Genomic DNA, 26,784 nt, shown 5'->3' on the forward strand with positions numbered 1-26,784 from the left:
GTGCTGCACACTAGGCAGTACTGCCCCAGGAAGCACCTCTAGCAGCCATCTAAGGAGTGGCCAGTGGAGTTATTTTCTCTGAAAAGACAGTGTTTACTGCAAAAGGCCTGAATGGAATGATTCTACTAACCAGAACAAATACAATAAGCTGTAGTTGTTCTGGTGACTATAGTCTCCCTTTAAGTTTGGAAGCTTAAGAGGGATGTGTGGGAACAAAACTTGTGTGGACTGGCTGACAATAAAATTAGTTTAGGTAATGCAGACGTTGGTCTCTCTAACACTGTGGCATGTCCCCATTCATCTACACTCACTACATACACCTTTTATCTGTCTCAGACTATATACCAGGAACTTCTGCCTGCTAGTAAGAAGGCAAGGAGACAAGTGGACCAGCGAGTGCTAGGGGACAGTCCTTAGAAAGCATTGAGTGAGCGCATCATTAGACGCATTTATGTTAAGCTCAGGGTGCTGCCTGCATAGTATGCCCTTAGTTGGACAGCCTGCATGATTGGCGGGCAGCCTGACATGCATTCATGCCAGGCTGTCCTTCAAATTCTTTGGACAGACATGCCCCCTTTTTGGGCATGTTCTCCCCTTTTGGCAGGTCTGGTCACGTGATTCGCACCAGTGGCCAGGGGAGGGCTGGCAGCCTTAAGCCTGGGGGGCAAAACCAGTCAAGTGGCCCATTGCGCCACCAAATCAGTTCACCATCCATGCCCACCTTTTCCTGGTTTTATAACGGATATTGATGTTATGCTAATCAGTAGCTCTTTGCCATACCCGCTCCTTCACGGCTCTGACTTTCAATGTTGTCAGAGCACAGGCTGAGAATCTCTGAGCCTGTGCTTTGACTCACTAACTGAGCGCCGGAACCACGAGGGAGAGGATATGATCTGACTGCACCTACTGCTGGTGCGCACCAGTGGACCACCAGCGAATCGTTTAAATTAAATATGCTGGTGTACCCAACTTGTGAGCTGTGTTGGCCGCCGGGCGCCTCTATTGTCATGGCACCCTGCGTGACCACACAGCTTGCCTACCCCAACGGCTGGCCCTGCTGACACACACTGATGTTACTACTTAGACATCCCTCAATATTAATACAGAGATGAGAGTAAACACCAATAAACTGTGGAAACAGAGCTGATCCCCCAAATTTATAAAGGTTTGCTTAGAGGATTTATTCAAGATTAAATCATGCCTCCTCCTCTCTCCCCCATGCGCTGCTCTGTAGGCTGGGAGGAAGTGAAGAGTAATCACAGTCTCCCAGCACAACGCCACCTGTGGCTGCATGGGGAACAGCTGTTTAATGTAATGCTTGCAGGACGGCCAGCTGCCGCAGAACCTCTTTGTTTCCGTCTCTGCAAAGGGCTCTAGGCACTGCTTGTTGTGAGTGTGAGCCACTGTAAATTAGGGGTGGAGGGCACTTGCACTGCGGTCAAGACGGGTCTGGGCAGGAGGAGAGTGCAGTGCAATCAGTGCACTCCCCTCCTGTGGGTCACCAGTAGACTGGTGCGCCTGCCCAGGATCAGAGCCGGTGCAAGGATTTTTGCCGCCCTAGACAAAATATAAATTTGCCCCCCCCATATGATCTGCCATATGAACTAACGCCAGTGCTGCACACAGTGTGTGTTTACATTAAAAAGCCTACAGGGACCAGCTATAGACACCAGAACCACTTCATTAAGCTATAGTGTCCCTTTAATGTGATGTAAATTATAGATTAGTGTCACTAATAATATACTAGATTGCCTACTTACAATTAGATGAGGATGATGATGGGCTGGAGTTTGGCTCCACTGGTCTGGTGTAGAACAGGACCTCTGGAGGCTGTTTGCAACTGTGGTCACAAAATTCAACGTTCTGGGAGAATTTGAAGCAGCTCCATTTTTTGGGGCCTCTTACACAGCTCAAGGTCTGGGCCCCAGTGCCTGACGGTGAGTATGCCCATAAGGCCCACTCATAAGTCCACTTATATGTTCCACCCACCCATGAGCTCGCTCACAGGGAGTGGAGTGTGTAGGGGATGTGTTATGTGTTATCTAATATGTGTGCTTATGGTATGTAGTGTATAGGGATACCAGTTTGTGCAGGTGATGCAGTGTGTTTGTGTGTAGTGGAAGCAGTGTGTATTTGTGTATGAGGGATGTATTATGTGTTTCTGGTTGTGTGTGAGGGATGCATTGTGTGAATCTGTGTTTGTATGCATAAGGGATGCAAGGTGTGTGTCTGTATGTGTGTGCATTGAGTGTAAGAGATGCATTGTGTTTCTGTGTGTATGTAAGAAAAACAGTGTGTGTGTTTGCATGTGTGTGTAAGGGTTTGCATTGTATGTTTCTGTGTATGTGTGCAAATGATGCATTGTCTTTGTGTGTAAGGGTTGCATTGTGTGTGTGTGTGTGTGTAATGGATGCATTGTGTGTTTCTCTGTGTGTAAGGGAAGCATGTTCTGTTTCTGTGTATGTATAGGGATGCATTGTGTGTTTCTGTGTATGTATAGGGGTGCATTGTGTGTTTCTGTGTATGTATAGGAATGCATTGTGTGTGTGTGCGCGTAGTGTTAAAGAGCTCCCTGTCTTGCCCCCTGTCCTATAGAGCTGTCCCTTCTGTCCCTTAGAGCTCTCCTCTCCCCCATCCTCCCCTAGCGGTCTCTTCTCACCCTTACCCACCCTCCCTGTGCTCTTCTCATCCCCCCTCCACCCTCCCTGTGTTCTTCTCACTCATCCCTCTGTGTGTTCTCACCCCCCCTGTGTTCTTCTTACTCCCCCCCCTTGTTCTGCTTACCCCCTTCTTCTTATTACTCCCCCCTTCTTCTTATTACTCCCCCCTTCTGCTTACCCCCCTTCTTCTTCTTACCCCCTCTTCTTCTTCTTACCCCTTCCTTCTTCTTCTTCCCCCTTCCTTCTTCTTACCCCCTTCTTCTTACTCCCCCCTCTTCTAATTACTCCCCACTCTTTTTCTTATCTCCCCTCCTTCTTACTTCCCCCTTCTTCTTAGTCCCCCCTCTTATTATCCCCACTCCCCTCTTCTTACTCCCCCCCTCCCCTCTTCTTACTCTCCCCCCTCCCCTCTTTTTACTCTCTCCCCCCCTCCCCTCTTTTTACTCTCCCCCCCCTCTTTTTACTCTCTCCCCCCCCTCCCCTCTTTTTACTCTCTCCCCCCCTCCCCTCTTTTTACTCTCCCCCCCCCTTTTTACTCTCTCCCCCCCCTTTTTACTCTCTCCCCCCTCCCCTCTTTTTACTCTCTCCCCCCCTCCCCTCTTTTTACTCTCTCCCCCCCTTTTTACTCTCTCCCCCCCTTTTTACTCTCTCCCCCCCTCTTTTTACTTTCTCCCCCCCCCCCTCTTTTTACTCTATCCCCCCCTCCCCTCTTTTTACTCTCCCCCCCTCCCCTCTTTTTACTCTCCCCCCCTCTTTTTACTCTCCCCCCTCCCCTCTTTTTACTCTCTCCCCCCCTCTTTTTACTCTCTCCCCCCCTCCCCTCTTTTTACTCTCTCTCCCCCCCCTCCCCCTCCCCTCTTTTTACTCTCTCCCACCCCCCTCCCCTCTTTTTACTCTCTCCCACCCCCCTCCCCTCTTCTTACTCCCCCCCCCTCTTTTTACTCCCCCCCCCCTCCCCTCTTTTTACTCTCTCCCCCCCTCTTTTTACTCTCTCCCCCCCTCTTTTTACTCTCTCCCCCCTCTTTTTACTCTCTCCCCCCCTCTTACTCTCTCTCCCCCCTCCCCTCTTTTTACTCTCTCCCCCCCTCCCCTCTTTTTACTCTCCCCCCCTCCCCTCTTTTTACTCTCCCCCCTCCCCTCTTTTTACTCTCTCTCCCCCCCTCCCCTCTTTTTACTCTCTCTCCCCCCTCCCCCTCCCCTCTTTTTACTCTCTCCCACCCCCCTCCCCTCTTTTTACTCTCTCCCACCCCCCCTCCCCTCTTTTTACTCTCTCCCACCCCCCCTCCCCTCTTTTTACTCTCTCCCACCCCCCCTCCCCTCTTTTTACTCTCTCCCACCCCCCACCTCTCTTTTTACTCTCTCCCACCCCCCCCCCCTCCCCTTCTTCTTTCCCCCTCCCCTGTAGGTGGCCGAGCTGAACTCCAGTCCGCGGTCCCAGCCGGAGTGATAGGAAGGTGCTCAGTGTGCACCTTCCTGTCAGTCCGGCCGGGTACAGGAAACAGAAACTCCTGTTCCGCGCGGAACAGGAGTTTCTGTTTCCTGTACCCGGCCGGACTGACAGGAAGTGCACACTCAGTGTGCACCTTCCCATCACTCCGGCCGGGACCGCGGACCGGAGTTCAGCTCGGCCACCTACAGGGGAGGGGAGGTGAGAAGCAGCTGCAGCCGTCTGAGCGCTCTTTACAGAGCGCTCGGCGGCTGCAGCATTTAAAGGGCCGGCCCGCCGCGGCCGGTCCTAAAAGAATTTCGGGCGGCCTGGGGGGCAATTGCCTCCCTGCCCCCCGGCCCAGCCCGCCCCTGCCAGTGGCCACCCTTTTACCCTGCCCATTGACTGCCTGCTTCACTGGACACTGCTGTTAAGGGTTATGGATTTAATTGAAAGATGAAAGCATAAATTAGAGAGAGATTAGCATAGAGTATGTGTTTTCTTATAGCTGCATCCTATGAGTTTCCCTCCAGCACCATCTCCATCAGATACATGACGCTTGGGAGGTATGACTGTTTTAGTGTTTTTGGTCAATAAGATTCCGTAATTAGGCCCATCATAATTGTCAGCACCAGGCCCAGTGTGCTCTTAATCCGGCCCTGGCTACGTCAGCTAATACAATTATTCCTTAACCCTTTCAGGACCAATGGCATTTTGTGCCATCATCACACTATGGACTGTACAGACCATTTTCCAACGCTGAAGTTTTTCGTTTTTTTTTAAATATTAGCAGGTATATAGATTCCTAACATTGGTTCCTAATGGGTTAACTGCTATGGCATTTATTTTATAGATTCCATGTAACACAACCCTGGGTGCTTTATAGGGACTGGTAGAATCACCCTGTTTAGAATGTATTCTCTCCAGTTTAGCAGTTTATTTGCCACACATAATGCTATGTTTTAGTATACAAACACAAGCTTCTGTTTTCTGCCCAACATAAATCTGTAAGATTAAAGATAAATTCAACAACACCAGATGTATGGCAAGGACAAAGTTCAGTGCGATCCGGCGTGCTATCAAGCTTGCACTGATTCTATTCTCTGAAATGGTGTGTAACAATGCACTTCATTATATCCAGATGCAAAAAGCAACGTGGAGGCAGATAGATCGATTGCTGTGTTATCTTAAAAAAGGCTATATGAAGAAGAAGAGAGTTTTGCTTTATAAAAGTTATGTATTATTTTACAGGAATTCATGTTAACAAGCTTCACAAAATAACAATTTCACTCTCCACTTGTTCACCGCGGATGGAGTATTGCCTAAACAATAAATGAGAATTTCACAATTGTGTGATCTAGACATTTGTTTCATATTTTTATGTCCAATACTTATTAACATGTTAACAGTGCTAAAATGATTGTGATCCCACTTTTACGATATTTCTTTTTTACATCATGTTCACCATTATGATAGGTGAAAAACCTTACAATAAGCCTGCACGTTTTGGCAATCACAATTAGTTATTAACACAATGAGTTATCAACACTTTAATGGAACCAGTGATTTCAATATTTAAAGAGACTTGAAAATAACAAGTCTTTGTCGATAACAAAAAATCTGCATGTACAATATCTGAGATGTCTGGTTAGTGGTACCTAAAAGAAAAACTCACATTGCAATGTCCATATGGAACATACTGGGTCATTTATGGTACACCTATCACCTATTGGCATCACCAATGCACTTGGCTGTCCATAGTCTAAATCTGTGATGCAATCGAAAACACAGAATAAGTGACAATTTGTTTTCCTCTTTAACCTTATGATAGCGGCAAAACAAGCTTCAAATTGCAATATTAATGATGACATTACTGTAGATGTATAAGCTTTGTTTAAATTTGATAACTCTGTCTAACGTCAGCTGCATTACTATCAGAAAAAAGGTTTGTGACATTTGGAATGTGATGTCACATGATACTGGTCGATCAGTTACTGGCAGATTGTTATTTAGGTCTCAATTTGGCAAAATTGTTTACAACCTACAACATCTCACAGTTCATTAAGCAGAACCCTCAAATATCACATTGCACAAGTGACCAGGGGTTTTCTTATGCATTTTCTTCAACACATTTGCTCAACTACAATTAAACCTAGTTGGTTTTGCTGTAGACTGCATGCACACTATTAAAAGGCAGCTTGTATGAGATACACATGCAATGCGCACATATGTAAATGTGACAATGTTTCAAAAATTGCCAGCAGGGAGATCACACGAGGTGGGGTGAAAGGTTGCATGATGTAGGGTCAGAAGCAGGTAAATGAAAGGTGGCTCTGTTGACAAAATGGATGGAAGGGCAAAAGGGGTCAGAACTCACGTACAGGCTGTCGATTCTCAGCGAATCCTTTGCGCAGAAAAATACAGGCTGGGCCCAGCAGGTTGTGCATCACTGCGCAGTTTTGAGCCAAAAGCATAAGGGGTCCCTGAGCACCCTCTTCCCCTGACTGTGCCGGTCTGAGGCAGCTCCGCTCGTCTTGGTGCATCTTATAACACACAGATTGTTATTGGGACAGTACAGGAGGGGGGGGCAGAATTGTATGGTGGGTGGAGGAATATATGACTTACATAACTTTGCTAAGTGCCCAAAGCATTCAATGGTTTATCATCTCCAACCCCCCAAATTTAAAGTATTATACTGCTATTCCTGGTTCTGTTACCATGAATATCTCTCTGTTCCCTGTCTGTGTCTTAGTTCGTTGTTAATTCCTGTCCTTTGTTTGTTACAGCCACACTGTAAAGTCTACAGATCTATTTTGCCATCTATTTCCCCAGCCACTCTTTCTCCCTCCCTTCCTCTTTCTTACTCTCTCTATATAAGGAGCTGTTTTTAGTATGGTTCTATCGGACCCCACTACATTCCCACGCCTTTATAAGACATCATTCCACTTGCTGTCTCTTTCAGTCCCTTGGGATTGTACTTTCAAGTTCAGAGGCCATACCACAAGCCTAGCATAGTATTACAGCTTAAAGAAGTAAATATTCATGAAACGTAAGTTTAACGAATATATAATAATATCAATAACTGCCCATATAACCCATATGTATGCACACAGCAAATATGAGGCATTTTGGAGAAAGACAGCAAATGCGTCTATTTCTTTTTTTTAAACTGTGGTTTATTTACTGGATAATTTGGATTACATTGTGCAGTTTGGTTGTTAACTCATTGCATCTGACTGCTTACTGAGTAAGACCCTGAATATGTTACTGTGTGGGGTGACAGATGACTATTGTAGCTGATCTCCAGTAAAGGGTTTATCAGCACAATGCTTCTAGATCTCTCCTTTAACTCCCACTATCTCACACTGACTTATGGTCATTTGTATCATCTGTGGTTGGGTGACATACCTTCTGCGAGAGGTTACGAAGAGGTGACTTCACGCAATTGCCCATAATACTCAGAAAAGAGCGGAGGACCAGCTTTCCCGTGGGGAGAGAGTGAGAGGGTGGCATGCATTGAGGCATCCCGCAGAGTGAGTGTCTCTGAGCCTTGGGGGCAGAGAGCAATGTCCCTCAGATTAGACCATTTGAGCCGCAGATTGTTTCCCTGATAGATCCTCTGATTACAGCAGATAAACTGCAGCAGAAACTAGTCTCTGATGAGCTCAGAGAATCCAGCTAATTTGGAGCTTGTTCCCCCTTCCCCCCATGAGCCTTGGAGCTTTTCAATGACATGATGTGGGACAGATCATCTGGAGGCGGACACAGAATTCATGACACTGATGTCGGCTCAGAACAGCACCTAATCTACTGATTTCACAGAAAACATTGTGTCTGGGATTGTTAAACCTTTTCACCAGCAATTAACTATCTTCTTGAAAAGGGTTAAAATTTTATCATTGACATTTTCCCATGATATGTCTTTGACCTTGTTCAAGCCAGCATGACAGCCCACCAACAATGGGAAATATACACTAGTAAATCCATCAGGGCTGTCATCTGAACTACAGATTTTCACTGTGATGTCGATGTCATTTTAGATAAATATATCCATATATAAATAAACTATGCTGTTTGCAATAATATCTATTGAAAGTCAATCCCAGTCCATCATCTCTAACAGATGTAAAGCCACACAAGGCATTTACTAGAATAATGAAAATTCCATGTTTATAGACATGCAAAGGCCTAATCTGGGAGAAGAGATGGAAATAGTCCACAAAATCAGAAATGCAAAGATAACATGGCTTTTAATCAAGCAAGGCATGTGTCAAAGATAAAGTGAAGATACTAGAAACCAAGAAAATTGAACTGCACTCAATCCATTAATAAAAGCTTGGGTGCATTGAAACCTGGGGCCAGCACCAAGGCTCATAAGTAGTTAGTGGTCACCAGAGAAAGGAAAAGGTCCAGGCACTCCAAGGCTTAGATAGGCGTTTTTGTATTTGAACTAGAGTGTCCAAGCTCAAAAAAGACCTTTGGTTCAAAACCTTGCTCCTGGAAACTCTAGTTCAAATAAAAATTCCATTCTAAGCAGCTTGAAAAAAACTCTTTGGGTCGAAACGTTGCTGCTGGACACTAGTTCACAGAAAAAATGCCTATCTAAGCATCTTGAAAAAGACCTTTGGGTCAAAACGTTACTGCTGGATAAAGATAAAGTGAATGTCTGGGAGTTCAAACAGAATCCTAGTCACAGTGGCCAAGTCAATCAGATGCAATCCAGATTGATGTAATTTTGAGATATACTATGAAACTGGGGAGAGCTGGTCATCAAACATCTCATTCTATAATTATAGTCTTGAACCCTGGCGTTCCTACCACGGTCGCAGGGGTCGCAGGGGTCGCAGCTGTGACCGGACCCCTCACTCCAGGGGGCCCGACTGCAGCCGCGACCCCGACCCCTGCAACTGTGGGCCACCTGTATTCCTTATGGGCTGGTGCACAGCCGCACCGGCCTGGGTCCGCGGTTCCCAGAGGTCTGGAAGGAAGGGAGAGCTGCACTGTGCTGCTCCCCTCCTGCTTGTGTGTTGTGTGGCCAAGCGTTCTGAGAGGAAATGCTTACTGTGAGAGCACTTCCTGTCAGACCTGGAACCGCAGCCAGTAAGGTACAGGAGAGGAGGGGGGAGAGAGAGAGAGGGTATGGGATACAGGGAGGGGAGAGGGGAGAAATGAAGGGTATGGGACACAGGGAGGAGAGGAGGGAGAAATGGAGGGTATGGGACACCTGGAGGGAAGGGGGGGAGGAAATGGAGAGCATGGGACACCTGGAGGGGAGGGGGAAAGAGGGAGAAATGATACACAAGGAGGGGAGGGGGGAGAGAAAGATCAATGGGACACCTGGAGAGGAGAGAGGGAGGGTATGGGACAGGGGGGGGGGAGAGGGATGGGGGGTATGAGACACCTGGAGGGAACGGGGGAGAAGGAGAAATGGGGCACAGGGAGGGGAGAGAGGGAACAATGGGACACATGGAGGGGAGAGAAGGAGGGTATGGGACACAGGGAGGGAAGGGGGGAGAGAGGAAGGGTATGGGACACAGGGTGGGAAGGGGGGGAGAGAGGAAGGGTATGGGACACAGGGTGGGAAGGGGGGAGAGAGGAAGGGTATGGGACACAGGGTGGGAAGGGGGAGAGAGGAAGGGTATGTGATACAGGGAGGGGAGAGAGATGAAGGGTATGGGAAACAGGGAGGGGAGGGGGAGGAGATGGGGGTATAGGACACAGGGAGAGGAAGGGTGAGAGAGGGAGAAATGGGACACCTGGAGGGGAGGGGAAAGAGAGGGAACAATGGGACACATGGCACTGGGTATTGTGACCATTGGCATGTCTGTCTGCCTAGCCATGGAAATCCATTTCACAAAGTTTCTCATGAACAACTCTTTAATTGATTTTGATTCCAAAGATAGTGAGGAGCATAGCAATGAGAGCAGCAAACGAGGATAACCAATTTTAGCATCTAGTTCCATGTGCTTGTGTGTCCAAAACATGACTGAGCTGTTGCTTTTAAACGTTTCCAGTTCACAATATCAGCACGTATTTGACAGCTCTAGCATGGAAAATATCTAGTACATTCCCTTAGTTAGAAAGGTAGCATCATATAACCTTGGCACAAAGTCACCGAGCATTTCAATATGAGCCCTTCTACTGCCAATATATATATATTTTTTATCTGTTGATATTGCATGGCTGGTTGCCTCTCAAGCAATAGAAATATTAAGGTTTAAGTACAGATATTGGTTATATAAAAGGACAAATCCAGATATGTTACACATAGGGAAGTAAATGCAATCCAGTACTATAATCTGTGTGCAATAGATGCATTTAGATGTAAGTGCAATTATTGGTTATAGATAAGCATTCGTGTAGATATTACAAGAGTCAGCACAGCTATACATCTTGCTAGCCCACTCTCTCCCCACATAATGTTTATTTTAAAGTATTAAAATGCTTGCTACTGTAAAAACCTGTTCATAATTTATAAAAACAATTCCTGGCCAAAGTTCTAAAACTGGAGCAGTCACCATGGAAACCATAGAGACTATTTTTGTCTGGTCAGTATTTAGAACCTTGACCTAGAAATGCTGTTTATAAATAACCCCTCTATAGCACAAAATAGCACAATGTATGCTTGATTGTGACAATGTACGTCACATCATCGTTAAAGAAAAAAACAAAACAACAGAATTCAGTATGAATTATATATGGGCTAAAGGCCATGCACAACCTCAGGGTGCTCTACACGATTAATACTTCCTTTTAACATAGACAGTAATATAAAGTCACATTATACAAACACGTTTATTAATAGAAGTATAAATATGTATGTGGATGTGGTAAATATGAAATATGCCGAGTTTTATTTTTATCGCTGGAGGAAGTCTACATTTTATAGTACGCAGAAAAATGCAATTATTTTATTCCCATCTGACTGGAAGTTAGACATGAATACTATTGATAAATGTACTAGGATCAAATCAGAACAGAGGTTTCAATGAAAATGTGTCTTATTTTTGCTTTGTATCTCAATGGAATACTCTTTGATCGATTGCTCTAAAACTAGAACTTAAATTGGGATTTTGTTAATAGCAAAACAAATCAGGCAATTTTCTCTATTACATTCATATTTTTCTATTTCATATAAAGAACTATTTGTATTTAGACATTATTGCCCAATTAACAATGCATAAAAAAGTAGTCTTATTAAAGGTGAGTTAACAGTACTATGGATTAGATTTATGGGTAATAAATTGGTAAATGCAGACTTGCATGTCCCCAAATTGATGGATAAGGTCATTTGAGTCATCCAGAGATACAGCAGTGGGCTATATTTAATTAATTCTGATGAATGTTACTGCGCAAATGACAGCAAACTGAAATCCTTGGTCATAGAGAAATATGCTTCGAATTTAAAGAAAAACAGACAGTATGTTAGAAGGTGCCCTTAAACCTGACAGGCAATTAAAATCGTTAACCGATGAAATAAGAAAACAAGCTATACCAGTTTCTGGCTACTTATAGATCGACCTAGTCATTCATTCTGTTTCAGGCTTTGTAAAGAAACGTGTCACATTTCACCAAAACTGGTGCGGCTCTCACACAGTGTATGAGTTTCAGGGGATTGTAAAGAAGCGCTAAATATAAATTCCGAAAATTAGCATCACTTTGAAGTCATTGTATAAAGAGTAATTTTAGAACATGGTTCTAAATGTGCAGCAATGCACAGGTACATTCCATTGTTGCCATGGAGATTGCTACAGATTTACCAATTTGCCCTCTTTCTACATTATAAAGGAGAATTAACTACTAGTTTGCCCAGGTCAATAAGTCTCAAACCAATTGTTAAATTGTCTAGATTAATCAATTCTGTTTCAATAGGTATGTTGTTAAAACCTGGACATTTGTTGTCCTTGAAAGATGAATTGAGAACTGTGAATGAATGATCTGTGCAACTGCCTAAGGTGAGGGTGGGCAAACAGAAGCTCCCAAGATAAACTGGAACTTGATGATGCTTTGCCATTCTAAAGGTGTCACGATTCGGGGAACCCAACACGCTAACACACACACACAGACACAGAAAAGGTGCAGTACCAGACCTTAGAGTGGCCGGGCTAAGCACACACAGAATAGTCAGGAGACAAGCCGAGTAGGGGGAGCCAGAAAACGGGAGAACGAGAAACAAGCTGAGGTCAAAGGGATGGAGAATACAGGAGAGTCGGAGAAACAAGCCAAATAATCGGTAACCAGAGAGAACTACAAGCAAACAGCAATACAGGTATCAAAGACCACAACAGGGCACTGAGGGGCAGGGAAGGTAAGAATATAAACCCTGAGGTTAATTCTGATTGGATAACTTCCAATCAGAATTAACAATCACACGTGGGAGATATCTATACCTCCCACTGTAATTGTTATACTGTGACTTTAACGCCGGGTCACGTGGCTGACCCCGGCGTTTGCATAAATGTGCTGTCTCCCAGCGTGCAGCGTTATACACGCTGCCGCCGGGGGACGAGAAGGAGGATGCGAGCGGCATGCGAGGCAGTGAGGACGCCGCTCGCCGACATACACAGGAGGAGGAGGAGAACCCTGACAAAAGGCTAGAAACGTACCATGGCAGGTGTGTCTAGGCACACCTTATTGAGGGCAATTATCTCCCCTGCCCTGTTTAGGTTTTTTGTAGGATACTCTTCACTGAGTTTGGGTTAGCGTGTTATATTTATTACGTTTATAAAATGTGTATTTTGAACCTTTTTTTTTTTTTAGTATTTTTAAAGTGAAGTTTTTATGGTACTTTTGTCTAGGTGCAAACGCTAATGTTATATACGGAGCACACCTATGATCCTGTGAGTTTGGTAGCTTAGAAGGCACTGTTGCTCTGAGCACAGATTCTGCTCCTGAACACAGTAATTCTGTATGACTGGATGTAAAAATTAACATCAATCTCCACTGACATGTTACAATTATCTCATACCTCTTCGGCTCAAAGGATTACCAGATTCCACATAGGGCATTTAGGAAATTGCTTATTGTATATTACTCTAAGCTGCAATTTATACATTACATACCACAGTTTCAACCCAATGGATTTCCAGTATGGCAGCACAATTAATTGTCATAATTAATCTCTACAACAACACACAATACTGTTTCATATCAATAATCAAGAATCGTCAACCTACGGCACTCCGGATGTTTTGGACTACACCTCCCATGATGCTTTGCCAGCATAATGGGTGTAAGAGCATTATGGGGGATGTAGTCCACAACATCTGGAGTGCCGAAGGTTGCCTATCCCTAATCTACTGTAATGTTGACCCTTTATTGGGGCCCAGAATGAATGTGTCAGAAGCTATATGCCGTATGGGAAGACTTTTTATAGGAACAAGCCTTTGTTTATAAATGGTATATTGAATGTATTTCTCTGCATTTGCACTGGTGACATTAGAAAGACTTAATGATATAATGATATCACATCACTAAAACTGGACACTTCAAATTCCAGTTCTCTCTATTATAAAGGAATGGGCATCAATAAAGCTGTGGATAGCATTTTGTGTTTTAGAGTGACCTAGAAAATGTAAAAAAAATCTAACGATATACTGGGGTGTTCCCCCTATTGTACAACTAACACCCCTATGATGTGTTGCCAACGCGGAGAGGAGAATACATTCTGGCCAGCCCTGCTTATTCATTATTAGTGACAAAATCCCCCACCCCCACCCCCAAATTCTTTTAATGAAACAAAAAGGATGATTCTCTAAACTTTGAGTAAACAGCGTGGGGTGGTGGGGATTCAGATCTAGAAATTGTCATTTCACTCTGACTAAATACTGATGCATTTGCCTGCTCTCTGCTTGCAGAAAATTGTCACTGATAGCTAAATTAGCTAAATTAAAATAGACAGGCATTGCTCGAACCACTTTAAATCCACTGTACCTTTTAATCAACATACAAATCTTGTTCCATATCTAAATGCTTTATGGTGGATGCAAGCACAAAATATTTACCGGAGAGGATTAATTACACGTAGGGAAGTTTCATTACACAGCTCAAATATAGCAATGTGTCAAGCAAAGCGACTCACTGACAATGAACATCCACCATTCCTTCAGAACTTCTAAATAAATCTGTAAATCTAATGCTAGCTGACTTTAGAAGGCAGCTGGGACAGACATATCCACCAGCACACGTTCCTCTAAAATAACATGGCTTGCTCCTGGGGCAAACTGTGGGCATTATAGTATTTTGTGTTATAGATTTGCCTGTGATTTGTTGCCTTTTACCAACCAAGAATCAAAGGATAGGTATGTGAAGATACTAATTGCTTTACTTAGTCTGCACAGGACACACTTTTCATACAAGACATTATTATTCAAAGCCACACTGATTGCAACGCATTTACACATAGACATAGATGTTTATAGCTGAGAACAGCAAGCATGCCCATTAACTAATCTAAATAGACATGATTTATTTTTTTCTTCTGCTTCTTGCTTAATGCAGTATTGTGTCTATCCAACGCTTATTTAACCCCTTAAGGACACGTGTGACATGTCATGATTCCCTTTTATTCCAGAAGTTTGGTCCTTAAGGGGTTAAGCTCTTTAACTCTACATGTGCTCTAATGCTCTTCTATGCATCTACTTCTTTGTAAAAGAAAATTATTTTTTTCCCCTAATGTTTTCCTATATTTCCTCTGTCCCTTTTACAATACATTATTTTGTGCTCTTTGTATAGGGTCGTATTGTGTAGTATTGTGTCAGCCCCAAAATGTTATCTTGGCCAAGTGATATGATTTTTGTCTTTCTGTCTTTATATTATTATTAGTTGATGTCCTTCTGGCAATAAAAGCTTCAGAGTTATACGCAATATTTTACATGAAATTTTACGAATGATCAATAAACTGTAGAGAGACACTTAATTTTCTTGGTACTAATTGCAGTTTCCGTATATACAAAATTGAACTGTGTCACTTTTTTTCAAGCTATCCTCCGTAAACCTCAATATTCAGTTTTTCCGTACATTTAGTTTTGGTAGTATAATCGCACAAATCAAGTGAACTAAGTACAAAGTTAAAGACATATTCCCTGCCACTGCTTCATGTTCGTGATTTATCCTCTCTTATGTCTGTCTGGGAGACAAAGGTCAGAGGAATTGCTAGCCTTCTCCAGCGGTACCCTAAGAAGATTAATGTACTTCAGTTGCAGATTTGTCTGGGACACCCATTTTAACCATCTCTTGTAGAATATTTCTTATTTTATTTACTCATTTCCTGCATTATTCATTCTGCAATTCTTTTTAGATTCCACAGAGCTGAAAATTCACTCAACTAAAATGCCCATTAATTTTATTAACAATCAAAGAAATGTCAGCCATGTGGAATCATATATGTTAAGTTATACTATCATTTTCAAAGTATTTGCAATGTTACTAAAGAATATAATAACGAAAACTGGCCCCAAAACTGATACTTGAAGAAAATCACTCCTAATCTTTTCTCCAGACTACACCTTCACCTCAACTCGTTGTCATCTGTTTTCAAGCCAGTTTTTATCCAATCAGCAATCCTAATTAGCAATCCCAACTGTTACAAACTATTAGCATGTTTCGTGTGTTTATAAACGTTTTAACTTCTTACTGCCAACTGGCCCATTGCATCTGCTATTCTGACGCTGCATACTAGTTTTGTTTAATTTACCTAATTGTTTTTAAGGATATTCAGAATTCTTTAATTTCCCTTAGTTTTCCTTCAATATTTCATTAGAAGGCTGTTTCTATCTCTATTTGGCATAATGCATATTTCCTCATTCTCTGATTCTCAAACAAGTCACTTCGAATTCTACCATTTTCTATTGCTGCATTCTGATATTTTTCTTTCTTTCTGTTTAACAAGATATATTGGCTTGGAATTCACTTCAAAAACAATCTCTTACAATGAGAAAATGTGCTTTTTATGTTCTCGTAATATATATATATATATATTTCCAATATATATTCCAGATATATACAACCAAAGGAAAAAAAAAAAGAAATCGGGGTGGGGCCTGATTGCAGAACGAGATGGATACGTGTTGTGGGCGCTTCTCTGTGTAAACCTGATTTTAAGCAATTTAACCATCATCTTGAGTTATTTTAGTCTGTAATACCAGTTCTATATGAAGGGTACGCTGTAGCACACACGGTGAGTCCCTCTAGTCTGCATTTAGCTCCCTTGACTGGGAGGACTACCACGGCGGCTTACTGGCGGGTTTTGGTCAGAGGAAGTGGCGATCTTCTGTACTGACCCGCGCATGATCGCTTTTGTGCCTTGTCTCCCTTCTGTACCCTGTCTAATGAAGACCGGGGGTTTGCATTTTGGCCACTGGACTTGGGTTGGGCTGTGAGGCCGCAGTTCTGGATCAGAGCAGAGTTCTGGGCTAGTGGGGGGCCAAGCTGGGAACCTTTGGGCTCATGTTCTACCGCTGACATGTGTCTCGCCTAGACCGCACAGGCTGAACTGCCACCTTGGTGTTACTTGACCCCCCCTTATGCTCTCATGGCCTTCTCCTGTTCACATAAATACTCTGTTTTCTTATTCTTTCTTTTTATGCTAGCAGTGTGTTTACCTTCTCGTATATTCTAAGTGCATAAGATTTGCTTGCTTATTTTTCTGCAGTCTCTCAAACCTAGAACTGTGTTTTTCTGGCTGTGCTATTACTTCTACCCGTTTTAACTATGAACATGTCTCTTTATGCAGCCTCCTGAGTGTATGGGACAATAGGCATGTTATTCCTAAGTAAATTAAAAAATGTTAAAAATAAAAATAAATGCTACACGAATCCTGCACTAAAACACAGCTGTAGACATGTACCCAGCTAATGCTGCTTCTTCATCTCTTCAAAGTCAAATCTGTCTTGGATACAGAGGTCAGAAGAATTTTAAATTCTTTCTTGCAAGTGGTATAACAAGCTTTCGATGCATTGGGTGAACTAATTTAATGGCCTCCTGCAGGCTGTCATTTATACAATAAGCTATCAGCCGTTAAAAATACAAAATGAGCAGCCAATTCGAAAAAGCAGACTCGGTATATGCTGTATATGTTATATGCACCTTGATCTTTCAGATCCATAGTGTGTGTGGCAGTCTGTGGATTAATAAAGCACAGCCCGCAGGCATGATACTGCAGAGCAAATGTCTGGCCAGCAGAGAAACATTCCAACACATGTACTGAGGGTGCAATACCTAGAGTGCACGCTAGAGAGCATGACTGTTACATGTTACACATTGCATGGTTGTACTAGTTTCAGAGTGCTGGGATATAGACTTAGGTAATGACTCTGCGTGTAAGAAAAACATAGAGACAAAGGAAATATGCAATTAGATTAATATCTAATGCAAATAAAAAGGTTTGGCAAAACTTTTCCAATGTGATGCTTTTAAGAAAGTTAAAGAGATTACATTTTGGCTAGAGTGTCTTAAAGGGAAACGCCAACCACCATAATACTACTGCAGCATATTGTACTTGCTGTTATAGAAAAATTATATGGATTCTGATCCTCCCTGCTCCCCTCTCTGTAGGTTATTGCCATATCAGACTCTACTGGTATGGCCCTTATAGTTTCATTTTAAAAATGTCCAAGTAATTTTAGAAAAACAAAATTAAAATCCCAAGCACTCAAGTCCACTCTACATCTTGAATATGAGCCAGCTACACCTTCCTCAATTTACATGCAAAAATGCACCACAAATAGTAGAACCCTAGCCATGGAATTACTGCTAATGCAGCTATGGCACGGCTGTCCACTATAGGGAGTCCTGAGATCCGCAGTACCATGCAAGTTAGTAACAACTGACTTACTGCAGCCTATGACTACCATCAGTACACATAGCAGATCACATGGTACATTCAGCTGCGATTTCTCCAAAGGACTAGAGTTAGGCTAAAGGAGATCACATGTAGAGGACAGTAACGGCAACTAAAGGGTATTTGGTGACTTCACTCGGGTTAGAAATGTTATGCCACATACACCTCAATTTAAGACACTTTGCAAATGATTCCATACTGTTCAAAGAACTTTCCAAATGATTAAGTCACCATTAAAGTCTATAGGGATTTTTGTAGATAAATCATTTGAAAAGTTGTTCTAGCAGTGTTGAGTCATTTGGAAAGTGCTTTACATTGAGGCCATAATTAGAAATGGAACCACGGGAGTGACAGGGATGCTCAAAGTTAAAAATAAATACTACAGTCTGGAATAATAGTGACTAAAAATGATGGGAGGAGGCAAGTAAGGTGGGTTTCATCCTGGATATGCCACCAAGGCAACAAGAAGAACCTAATAAACCATAAATGGAGCAGGATAACAAGACCATACAATGGGGGAGGTAGGGCATCAAAAATAAAAAGGAAAAGTGAGATACTGGAGAAGAATTAGAGATTCTAAGAGGGAAGAAAGAGATGACAAGGGGAGATGAGGAAAACAAAGAAGGCATCAGAGGGTTATATGGAGGAACAAAACCCCATGAAACCACAAAGGAGAAACAAAAATAGACCAGGTTTACAGATCCATTGGTAGTAATTATGACATACTCTCTGAGGTTGATCACTTTATATCAATTGCAATTTAAATTAGATTAATTATAGCAGTTAGGAGGCTGTATTTGTATACATGGTTGGTAACTGTATTATATTCTAACAATATATTGTACATTAAAGGGACACTATAGTCCCCAAAACAACTTTAGCTCAATGAAGCAATTTGGGTGCATAGATCATGCCCTTGCAATCTCACTGCTTAATTCTCTGCCATTTAGGAGGTAAACCCCTTTTATTTCTGTTTATCCGCACCGCCCCTAACTGTGACTGACACATTCTGCATGAAAAACACTTTCATTTTCAATCAGATGTTAACTTGTGTTAGAAGTTTTTATCCCCTTCTCTGTAAATTGAACTTTAATTAAATACAGATTGCTCCGGCAGGGTTTAGTAGCCTATTAACAGAGCAGAACATTCTAAATGAAACAGATTGTGCAATAAAGGAAGTTTAAACATTAGATCTCTCATTATAGGAAGTGTTAAGTAAGGTTGTGTAAGTCACATGCAGGGATGTGTGACTAGAGCGTTAAAAAAACAAAGTGATTTAACATCTAAATGTCAGAGAATTGGGCAATGACACTGCATGGATATGATCTATACACCAAAACTGCATCATTAAACTAAAGTTGTTTTGGTGCCTATAGTGTCCCTTTAAAACCTGGGTTGTCAGTGATAGACATCATAGATTAAACATTTATTTGTGCAGTGATTCATTATTAGTTTTTTTTTTCTCCTATTTTAATTTAACTTGTGGCATGGGAAATTATGTATTATTGATCATATTGTGTCATGATGATGATCGAATGTTTTATCAAATTGCAAGCTCATTCGCCAACAAGATACTCTATTTTTCTATTAAGGCTCTGTCTTAAAACTGCATGGAAATAATACAAATCTTATTGCATGCTTAAGAATTTAACTTCATCTAAACTCAGTAAAATGTAAAAGTTCATATTATTATTATTATTATTATTTATAAAGCACAAAGAAATTCTGCAGTGCCGTACAAAGTTCATGCCCATGTCCCTGGTGAACAGGTTGGAGATTATATTATATTGTGTGAGGTGTTATTAAAAACCTGTGGAGCACCTACCCTATCTTGTTCCTACATAGGTACGGTACCCACATCTAAGCATAGCTGACAGGATGTGCTATGGGCATTCTTACACCAAGCCCTAATATTGCTGTGTGGACAAAATGGCAGACAGTTAAGTAAAGTAATACATTATATCTATGGAGTTATAATGTATAAAACAGCACAGGGGAGTGGTTGGTAAAGATAGCTGTTGTGTGAATTAGTAAATTAAGTATTGGGAATTATATTAAGTACTGAATGGTCTTTGTCTCATCCTCATTTCAATGCTAAATGTTCCTGAAAATGAGGAGATGGACAACTTCAAATAAGCTGTCACGTATTACGTAAATGATTGTATACAGAGCAAGGAGAGGGATTATGGGGACTTTTATATGTTGTGTTATTAGGAGTCACAAATCACTTCTATATGGCAAACTGTAAGCTGTCCATAGCAGTGACATGATGTTGTGTGAAGCATGGTCATTTTTGGTGGTTAGTTGTTATATGGAGATATAGAAAGGGTTTTATGAAGATTGTGTTTGTTGTTATAGCTATATGGTTTCCGGAGTAGCAATTAAAAATCCAGGTTGTGATTAATGTAATTAAATTAAGCTAGTGAGTAACCCTAAAGGGACATACATGACAGTAGACCACCAAGGCGAGACTGTCCAGGAGATCAGGTGACACTAGCAGCAGGACTGCTCTCCCTGTCTGGGCAGGTCTAATAAAGGTATTAAATGTGAAAACGTATGTACAAGGACGCTGTCAAACATTCAATGTCATGGATACAATGTGCTTACTATGCAACATGTGAATATGGATCTGATCGACAAGTGCACTTTTACCCCCACCGTCCCCTCTTTTTTATTCTGTACCCCAAGAAAATAAATAAAAATTGTCAAATTTAAAAAAAAAATAAGCTAGTGGTCTTCTGAATGTAATAGAAGAAATCATCTCCCATGTTTTGTTGTTGTGTTCAGAAATACATGTAGAGGAAATGTATTTGTGAGGTTAGAACTCACAGATTATTAACATATATTTTATATAAATACATATATACATGAATTTGGATGTCTAGATAGTTTCAATCCACTGTACATGTCAATAAGAGCGATTGAGATTACATTATTCCACTTGCTGTCCTGATTTACATGGGTTTCCCTGCTAATGATCTTTAAAAAAACGCAAAAGAATGAACTGGTTTCTTCTGGTTTCTACAGGAGAAAGTCATAAACTGAGAATCAAGGGCATTTGTCGAATGAACTATCTGTTCGGCATATACTATAGTCTGACTCTCTCAGAATAATGGCCTTATTTATTACAGCAGATAAAGATCTATCGTTTCTGGTCTTCTCTTATTGATATTTGGACCAGAAATATTCACAGTCTTGTCCTTCAACATTACCAGGGTTATTCACTAATTATTTATCATCCAAATGTTAGCTCAAAACGAAAGTCTCCAACTTGGCTTTTTCCCCCCTAACGTTGCTGGTTTTAACTAAAATGTGCGATTTCCAGGGTAAAATCCAACTAGTTACAGACAATTCCTGACTTATAATGTATCAAAATGTAATCAAAGATCAGAGCTGTGAATCCTTTTGGTCTAGAAGGGGCATGAAAGGGTACTATGAAAGAAGAAAGGATAAAGGAGATTAGTATACTTCAATCAGCTATAAGCAGGAGGGCAACCAAAAAAGCAGTCCGAAACCTAATTTATTACGTCTTGAGCACAGTGGAGGGAAAAAAAGTGCAAATATATAATATAACAGTGTTTTTGGGGCATTGTTAAATACATCACAAAAAGAACATTGTAATAAGAATGGTATCATATTCATAAATATGGAGTAGTAGTCATATAAAAAAATTAACAAGATTTACCAAAATATATCAGTCCCTATAAAAAGGGCAAATATATAGTATTGCTATAAAACAACCTAATGCATTTGTAGCACTATAGCTACTTAACTATAGTGCCCAATGAAGGTGCTATATAAATAAATGGTAATGCTATGCATGAATGCTATATTTGTGTCCTTGGAAAGATAGCATTTTCATCCAATATACAACACTGTACGTAATAGTTAATCATGGTGCAAGGTACAAAAAAAGAGTCAGCATATATTATGTACTCATGGGAAATCTAATAATGTTAAATTTCATTTCCATTAATGTTGATTAATATTAATAATAAAGGATCATTTTTATTTGACATTCTTGTACATAAAGGACACACTCTGGAATTATTGATCACAGCTATCAAACGTCATTATCATGACTCAAGGCAGTGATTTTCAAACCAATCCTAGACCATCAACCATCAATTTTGTCCAAATGACCATACTGCATTAGGTGACCTCTTTACTGGGAAAACTGTTAGATAATTACTAAAACAAGGGAGAATTGCTGTAATAAAGGCATGAGCTTCACGTTGCTGGGTTGTAGGCATCCCAAGGGGTTCCACCAGGAACATCCATCAAATAGTAACAGTGGACTTGGTAAATGAAATGCGGAATGCTTGGGACATGCATAAGACTATCGGGAGGTAGAAACAAGCAGAACAAATGAAATATGTCACTATGGATAGAATCTCTATTTCTGTTCTGTGTTTCAGCAAGCCATGGTCTTTTCATGGTCTTTATCAAGGGTAGGCAACCACTCCAGATGTTGTGTACTACATCTCCCATAATGCTGCTACTGCCATAATATTGACAGAGCTTCATGGAAGGTGTAGTCCAAAACTTCTAGAGTACCGAAGGTTGCCTACCCCTAGTCTGTATGGTTCACTTTTATAAGCACAGTTTTAAAATATTGTATGCTTAATAACTGCCCCATTTATGGTGGACCCACTCTGTCCACCCTGGCATTAAAGATTGTTTGTGAATTTATGTGAAAACAGGTCAGCTGTATGTAGCAGATCAATAAAGTTTGTTTAATGATTGCCCATAATTAAAATTAAAAATGTTACATTTAATATGTTTTTGGGATATGATTATGTGATACCCTAGCATTGTTTAAAATGTTAAATCAGACAGTGATGTTACTGTATGTCCCCTCACTGTGTTAGATGGCCTGTGGGAATGGAATGCTGATACATTTGCTGAACTATGGTGTAGAAATTAGATGACATTTAGAGATGCACTTTAGAGAAAGGTTAGTAGCTGGCAGGCATAGTTTAAGTGGACATTATGATAGAAAGGGGGGAAATAGGTGAAGGGTTCAGGAACTCACCTGGCCAAACACAGAGCTGAGGATAGGGTGCAGCTCCACAAACAGGGGTTCAGCTTCAGGGTCACTGTCACTGCTTTTGGTTGGGGGTAGTTCACTTGGCTTAGCAGACTGGGTGGGGGCTCCATCTGCCCCTTTCATGGACTCTTTCCTCTTCAGCCTCTGTTCCCCTGCAGAGTCTGGCTGTTCCCTGGGGCTATGAGGAAGCTGCCTGGGGCTTGGAGGGAGCTCTCTGGGACTGGGTGGGCAATTCCTTGGGCTTGGTGGGAGGTACTCCCTGGAGTTGTGGGTATGATGCCTGGGGCTGGGAACTTGCTGTTTTGGACTAGAAGATTGAGGTCTATGGCTGTGGGGTGCCATGTGCTGATGAGCAGGGGGGTAGTGGTTTTGGCTGAGATGTGGCTGGTGGTGAGTGGGAGTGTGGGGGTGATGGCTCTGGAAGTTGGGGTGGTGCTGGATGTGGCCATGGTCAGGAGAGGTGCTATGGTGCTGGTAGTTAGTGGAGGCATGCTGGGGATGAATGGGGGGATGCCTGTGGTGGCTGCTGGGGTGCTGGTGGTGGTGTGGGTTGCTTGGGTGCCTAGACCTCCTGATCCCTTCGTGTGGCGGGATTCTCCTGGCTACTGGGGGGCTCTCCTCTGTGCATGGGGACTGGCGCCTCCTGCTGCCCCCTAACCCGCTTTCTCTGGGGTGACAAAGAGGCCTCCTGAAACTGGTATCAGTCTCGTGTGTCAGCTGGTGTCTATGGTGGGTTCTCCTGCTCTCCCCGGCCGGCAGGAGGGAGCTGCTGGTGTCGCTCATGTCCTCCCGGTCCTGCCTGTGCCGCAGACTGCTCAGTGATGGCCAATCCCAGCTCCAGGCATCTTCTGTCGGCCGCGTCTGTTCAGCACCACAAAGCCTGTGACAGCTCCTGAGATCCACTAGTATGGGAGGGAGGAGAGAGAGGACAGTCACGGAGGGAGGAGAGAGAATGGCGGGGAGGGAGGAGAGAGAGAGAGGTCTGCCAGGGAGAGAGAGAGAACTGACAGAGAGAGAAAGTAGACTGACAGATAGGGAGAGAAGTCTGCCAGGGAGAACGAGAGAGAACTGACAGAGAGAGGACTGATTGGAAGAGAGAGGGCTGCCAGGGAGAACGAGAGAGACAGAGAGAGGAACTGCAAGAGACAGAGAGAACTGTCAAGGATGGGGGGGGGGGGGGGGGCGGGGGGACTGCCGGGGAGTGAGAAGATTGAGAGGGAGAAAGATAGAGAGGGGGCAACAAGTGACGGGGGGGGGGGGTGTGACTGCCTGGGAGATTGGAGTGCAGGAGAGGAAATTGGGAGAGAATGGTTAAGACTCACCCAGGAAGGTAGAGGCTGACTTCTACAACCATAAACATTTTTAAACGTGTTCACCTACTGCCCATTCACTGACCCAGTCATTAGTGTAAATGCACTCACTAACTTGTAATACCAATGCCTTAATTTAGTTACTGCACGTACACTGAGACCATCATTCACTTACTGCGCCTAGACTGAATCCATCATTACTGCATATTCCATCACTCACTTACTGCGCCTACACTGAGCCCATCATTACTCTATATGCCATCATTCACTTACTGCGCCTACACTGAATCCATAATTACTATATATACCACCATTCACTTACTGCGCCTACACTGAATCCATCATTACTATATATACCACCATTCACTTACTGCACCTACACTGAATCCATCATTCACTTACTGCACCTACACTGAATCCATTATTACTGTATATACCACCATTCACTTACTGCACCTACACTGAATCCATCATTACTGTATATGCCATCATTCACTTACTGCACCTGCACTGAATCCATTATTACTGTATATTCCATCATTCACTTACTGCTCCTACACTGAGCCCATCATTACTGTATATGCCATAATTCACTTACTGCGCCTACACTGAATCCATAATTACTATATATACCACCATTCACTTACTGCGCCTACACTGAATCCATCATTACTATATATACCACCATTCACTTGCTGCACCTACACTAAATCCATTATTACTGTATATGCCATCATTCACTTACTGCGCCTACACTGAGCCCATCATTACTGTATATGCCATCATTCACTTACGGCACCTACACTGAATCCATCATTACTGTAACATAGAAACATAGAATGTGACGGCAGATAAGAACCATTCGGCCCATCTAGTCTGCCCAATTTTCTAAATACTTTCATTAGTCCCTGGCATTATCTTATAGTTAGGATAGCCTTATGCCAATCCCACGCATGCTTAAACTCCTTTACTGTGTTAACCTCTACCACTTCAGCTGGAAGGCTATTCATCATTACTGAATCCATCATTACTGTATATTCCATCATTTACTTACTGCGCCTACACTGAATCCATCATTAGTATATATACCACCATTCACTTACTGCACCTACACTGAGCCCATCATTACTGTATATGCCATCATTCATTTACAGCACCTACACTGAATCCATCATTACTGTATATTCCATCATTCACTTACTGTTCCTACACTGAATCCATTATTACTGTATATTCCATCATTCACTTACTGTTCCTACACTGAGCCCATCATTACTGTATATTCCATCATTCACTTACTGTTCCTACACTGAATCCCTCATTACTATATATACCATTCACTGACTGCACCTACACTGAATCCATCATTACTATATATGCCATCATTCACTTACTGTTCCTACACTGAGCCTATCATTACTGTAAATGCCTTCATTCACTTACTGCCCCTACACTGAGCCCATCATTATTGTATATGTCATCATTCACTTACTGCGCCTACACTGAATCCATAATTACTATATATACCACCATTCACTTACTGCGCCTACACTGAATTAATCATTACTGCATATTCCATCACTCACTTACTGCGCCTACACTGAGCCCATCATTACTGTATATGCCATCATTCACTTACTGCACCCAAACTGAATCCATCATTACTATATATACCACCATTCACTTACTGCGCCTACACTGAATCCATCATTACTGTATATACCACCATTCACTTACAGCACCTACACTGAATCCATCATTACTGTATATTCCATCATTCACTTACTGTTCCTACACTGAGCCCATCATTACTGTATATGCCATCATTCACTTACTGCGCCTACACTAAATCCAACATTACTGTATATGCCATCATTCACTTACAGCACCTACACTGAATCCATCATTACTGTATATGCCATCATTCACTTACTGTCCCTACACTGAGCCCATCATTATTGTATATGTCATCATTCACTTACTACACCTACACTGAGCCCATCATTATTGTATATGTCATTATTCACTTACTGTCCCTACACTGACGCAATAATTACCAAAAGTCTTGCTAATACAGTGCAGTGCTTGCCTACGATACAGATAATGTTTATTGCTCTTACACTGATTTCCCCACTTATACTCCTACACTGTCTCCGTTATGCCCATCCTCTGTTTCTCTTATATGCTCATGAGTACTCCGTTGTACCATGCTGTGTAATATGATGGCACTTAAGAAATTATAAGTAATAATATTTTACAAAAAAATTGAAATAGAATCCTTAGCACTTACAAAATTTGATGCAATGATGGTTTATTCAGTCACCATAGAGAGGCAATGTTTAGACATGCTGGGTGTCTTTTTAAAGACATGAGTCAAAATGTGGTCTTTTTCAGTTTTATACTTTGAAGTCATGTGGTACCAGGATCTTACCTAAGCTGGCACAGGCGGCCAATACAGGCAAAATCATTTATTACACATTACCTGATTATTTTCAAAA

The 26,784-nt window shown here is 42.1% G+C and overlaps 1 protein-coding gene across 3 annotated transcripts in view; it reads right to left on the bottom strand.

Moving 5' to 3' along the window:
- The window catches only part of CABP1 (calcium binding protein 1), a 39,671-nt gene extending 15,702 nt beyond the window's left edge, over positions 1-23,969 (bottom strand). Inside the window, exons 1-2 of one of the 3 annotated variants that reach the window (XM_063454590.1) lie at positions 7,495-7,744; positions 6,468-6,629 (exon numbers count right to left, since the gene is read on the bottom strand). In XM_063454590.1, coding sequence (XP_063310660.1) covers positions 6,468-6,629; positions 7,495-7,611 — 279 coding nt within the window. In that variant the 5' untranslated portion in view covers positions 7,612-7,744. Of the gene's footprint in view, positions 1-6,467; positions 6,630-7,494; positions 7,745-22,961 lie in introns of those variants that run through there. The other 2 variants (XM_063454589.1, XM_063454591.1) reach the window with 2 other exon arrangements.
- Positions 23,970-26,784: the final 2,815 nt, after the last annotated feature.

The sequence above is a fragment of the Pelobates fuscus genome, chromosome 5 (assembly GCF_036172605.1).
Source record: "Pelobates fuscus isolate aPelFus1 chromosome 5, aPelFus1.pri, whole genome shotgun sequence".
NCBI lineage: Eukaryota > Metazoa > Chordata > Amphibia > Anura > Pelobatidae > Pelobates > Pelobates fuscus.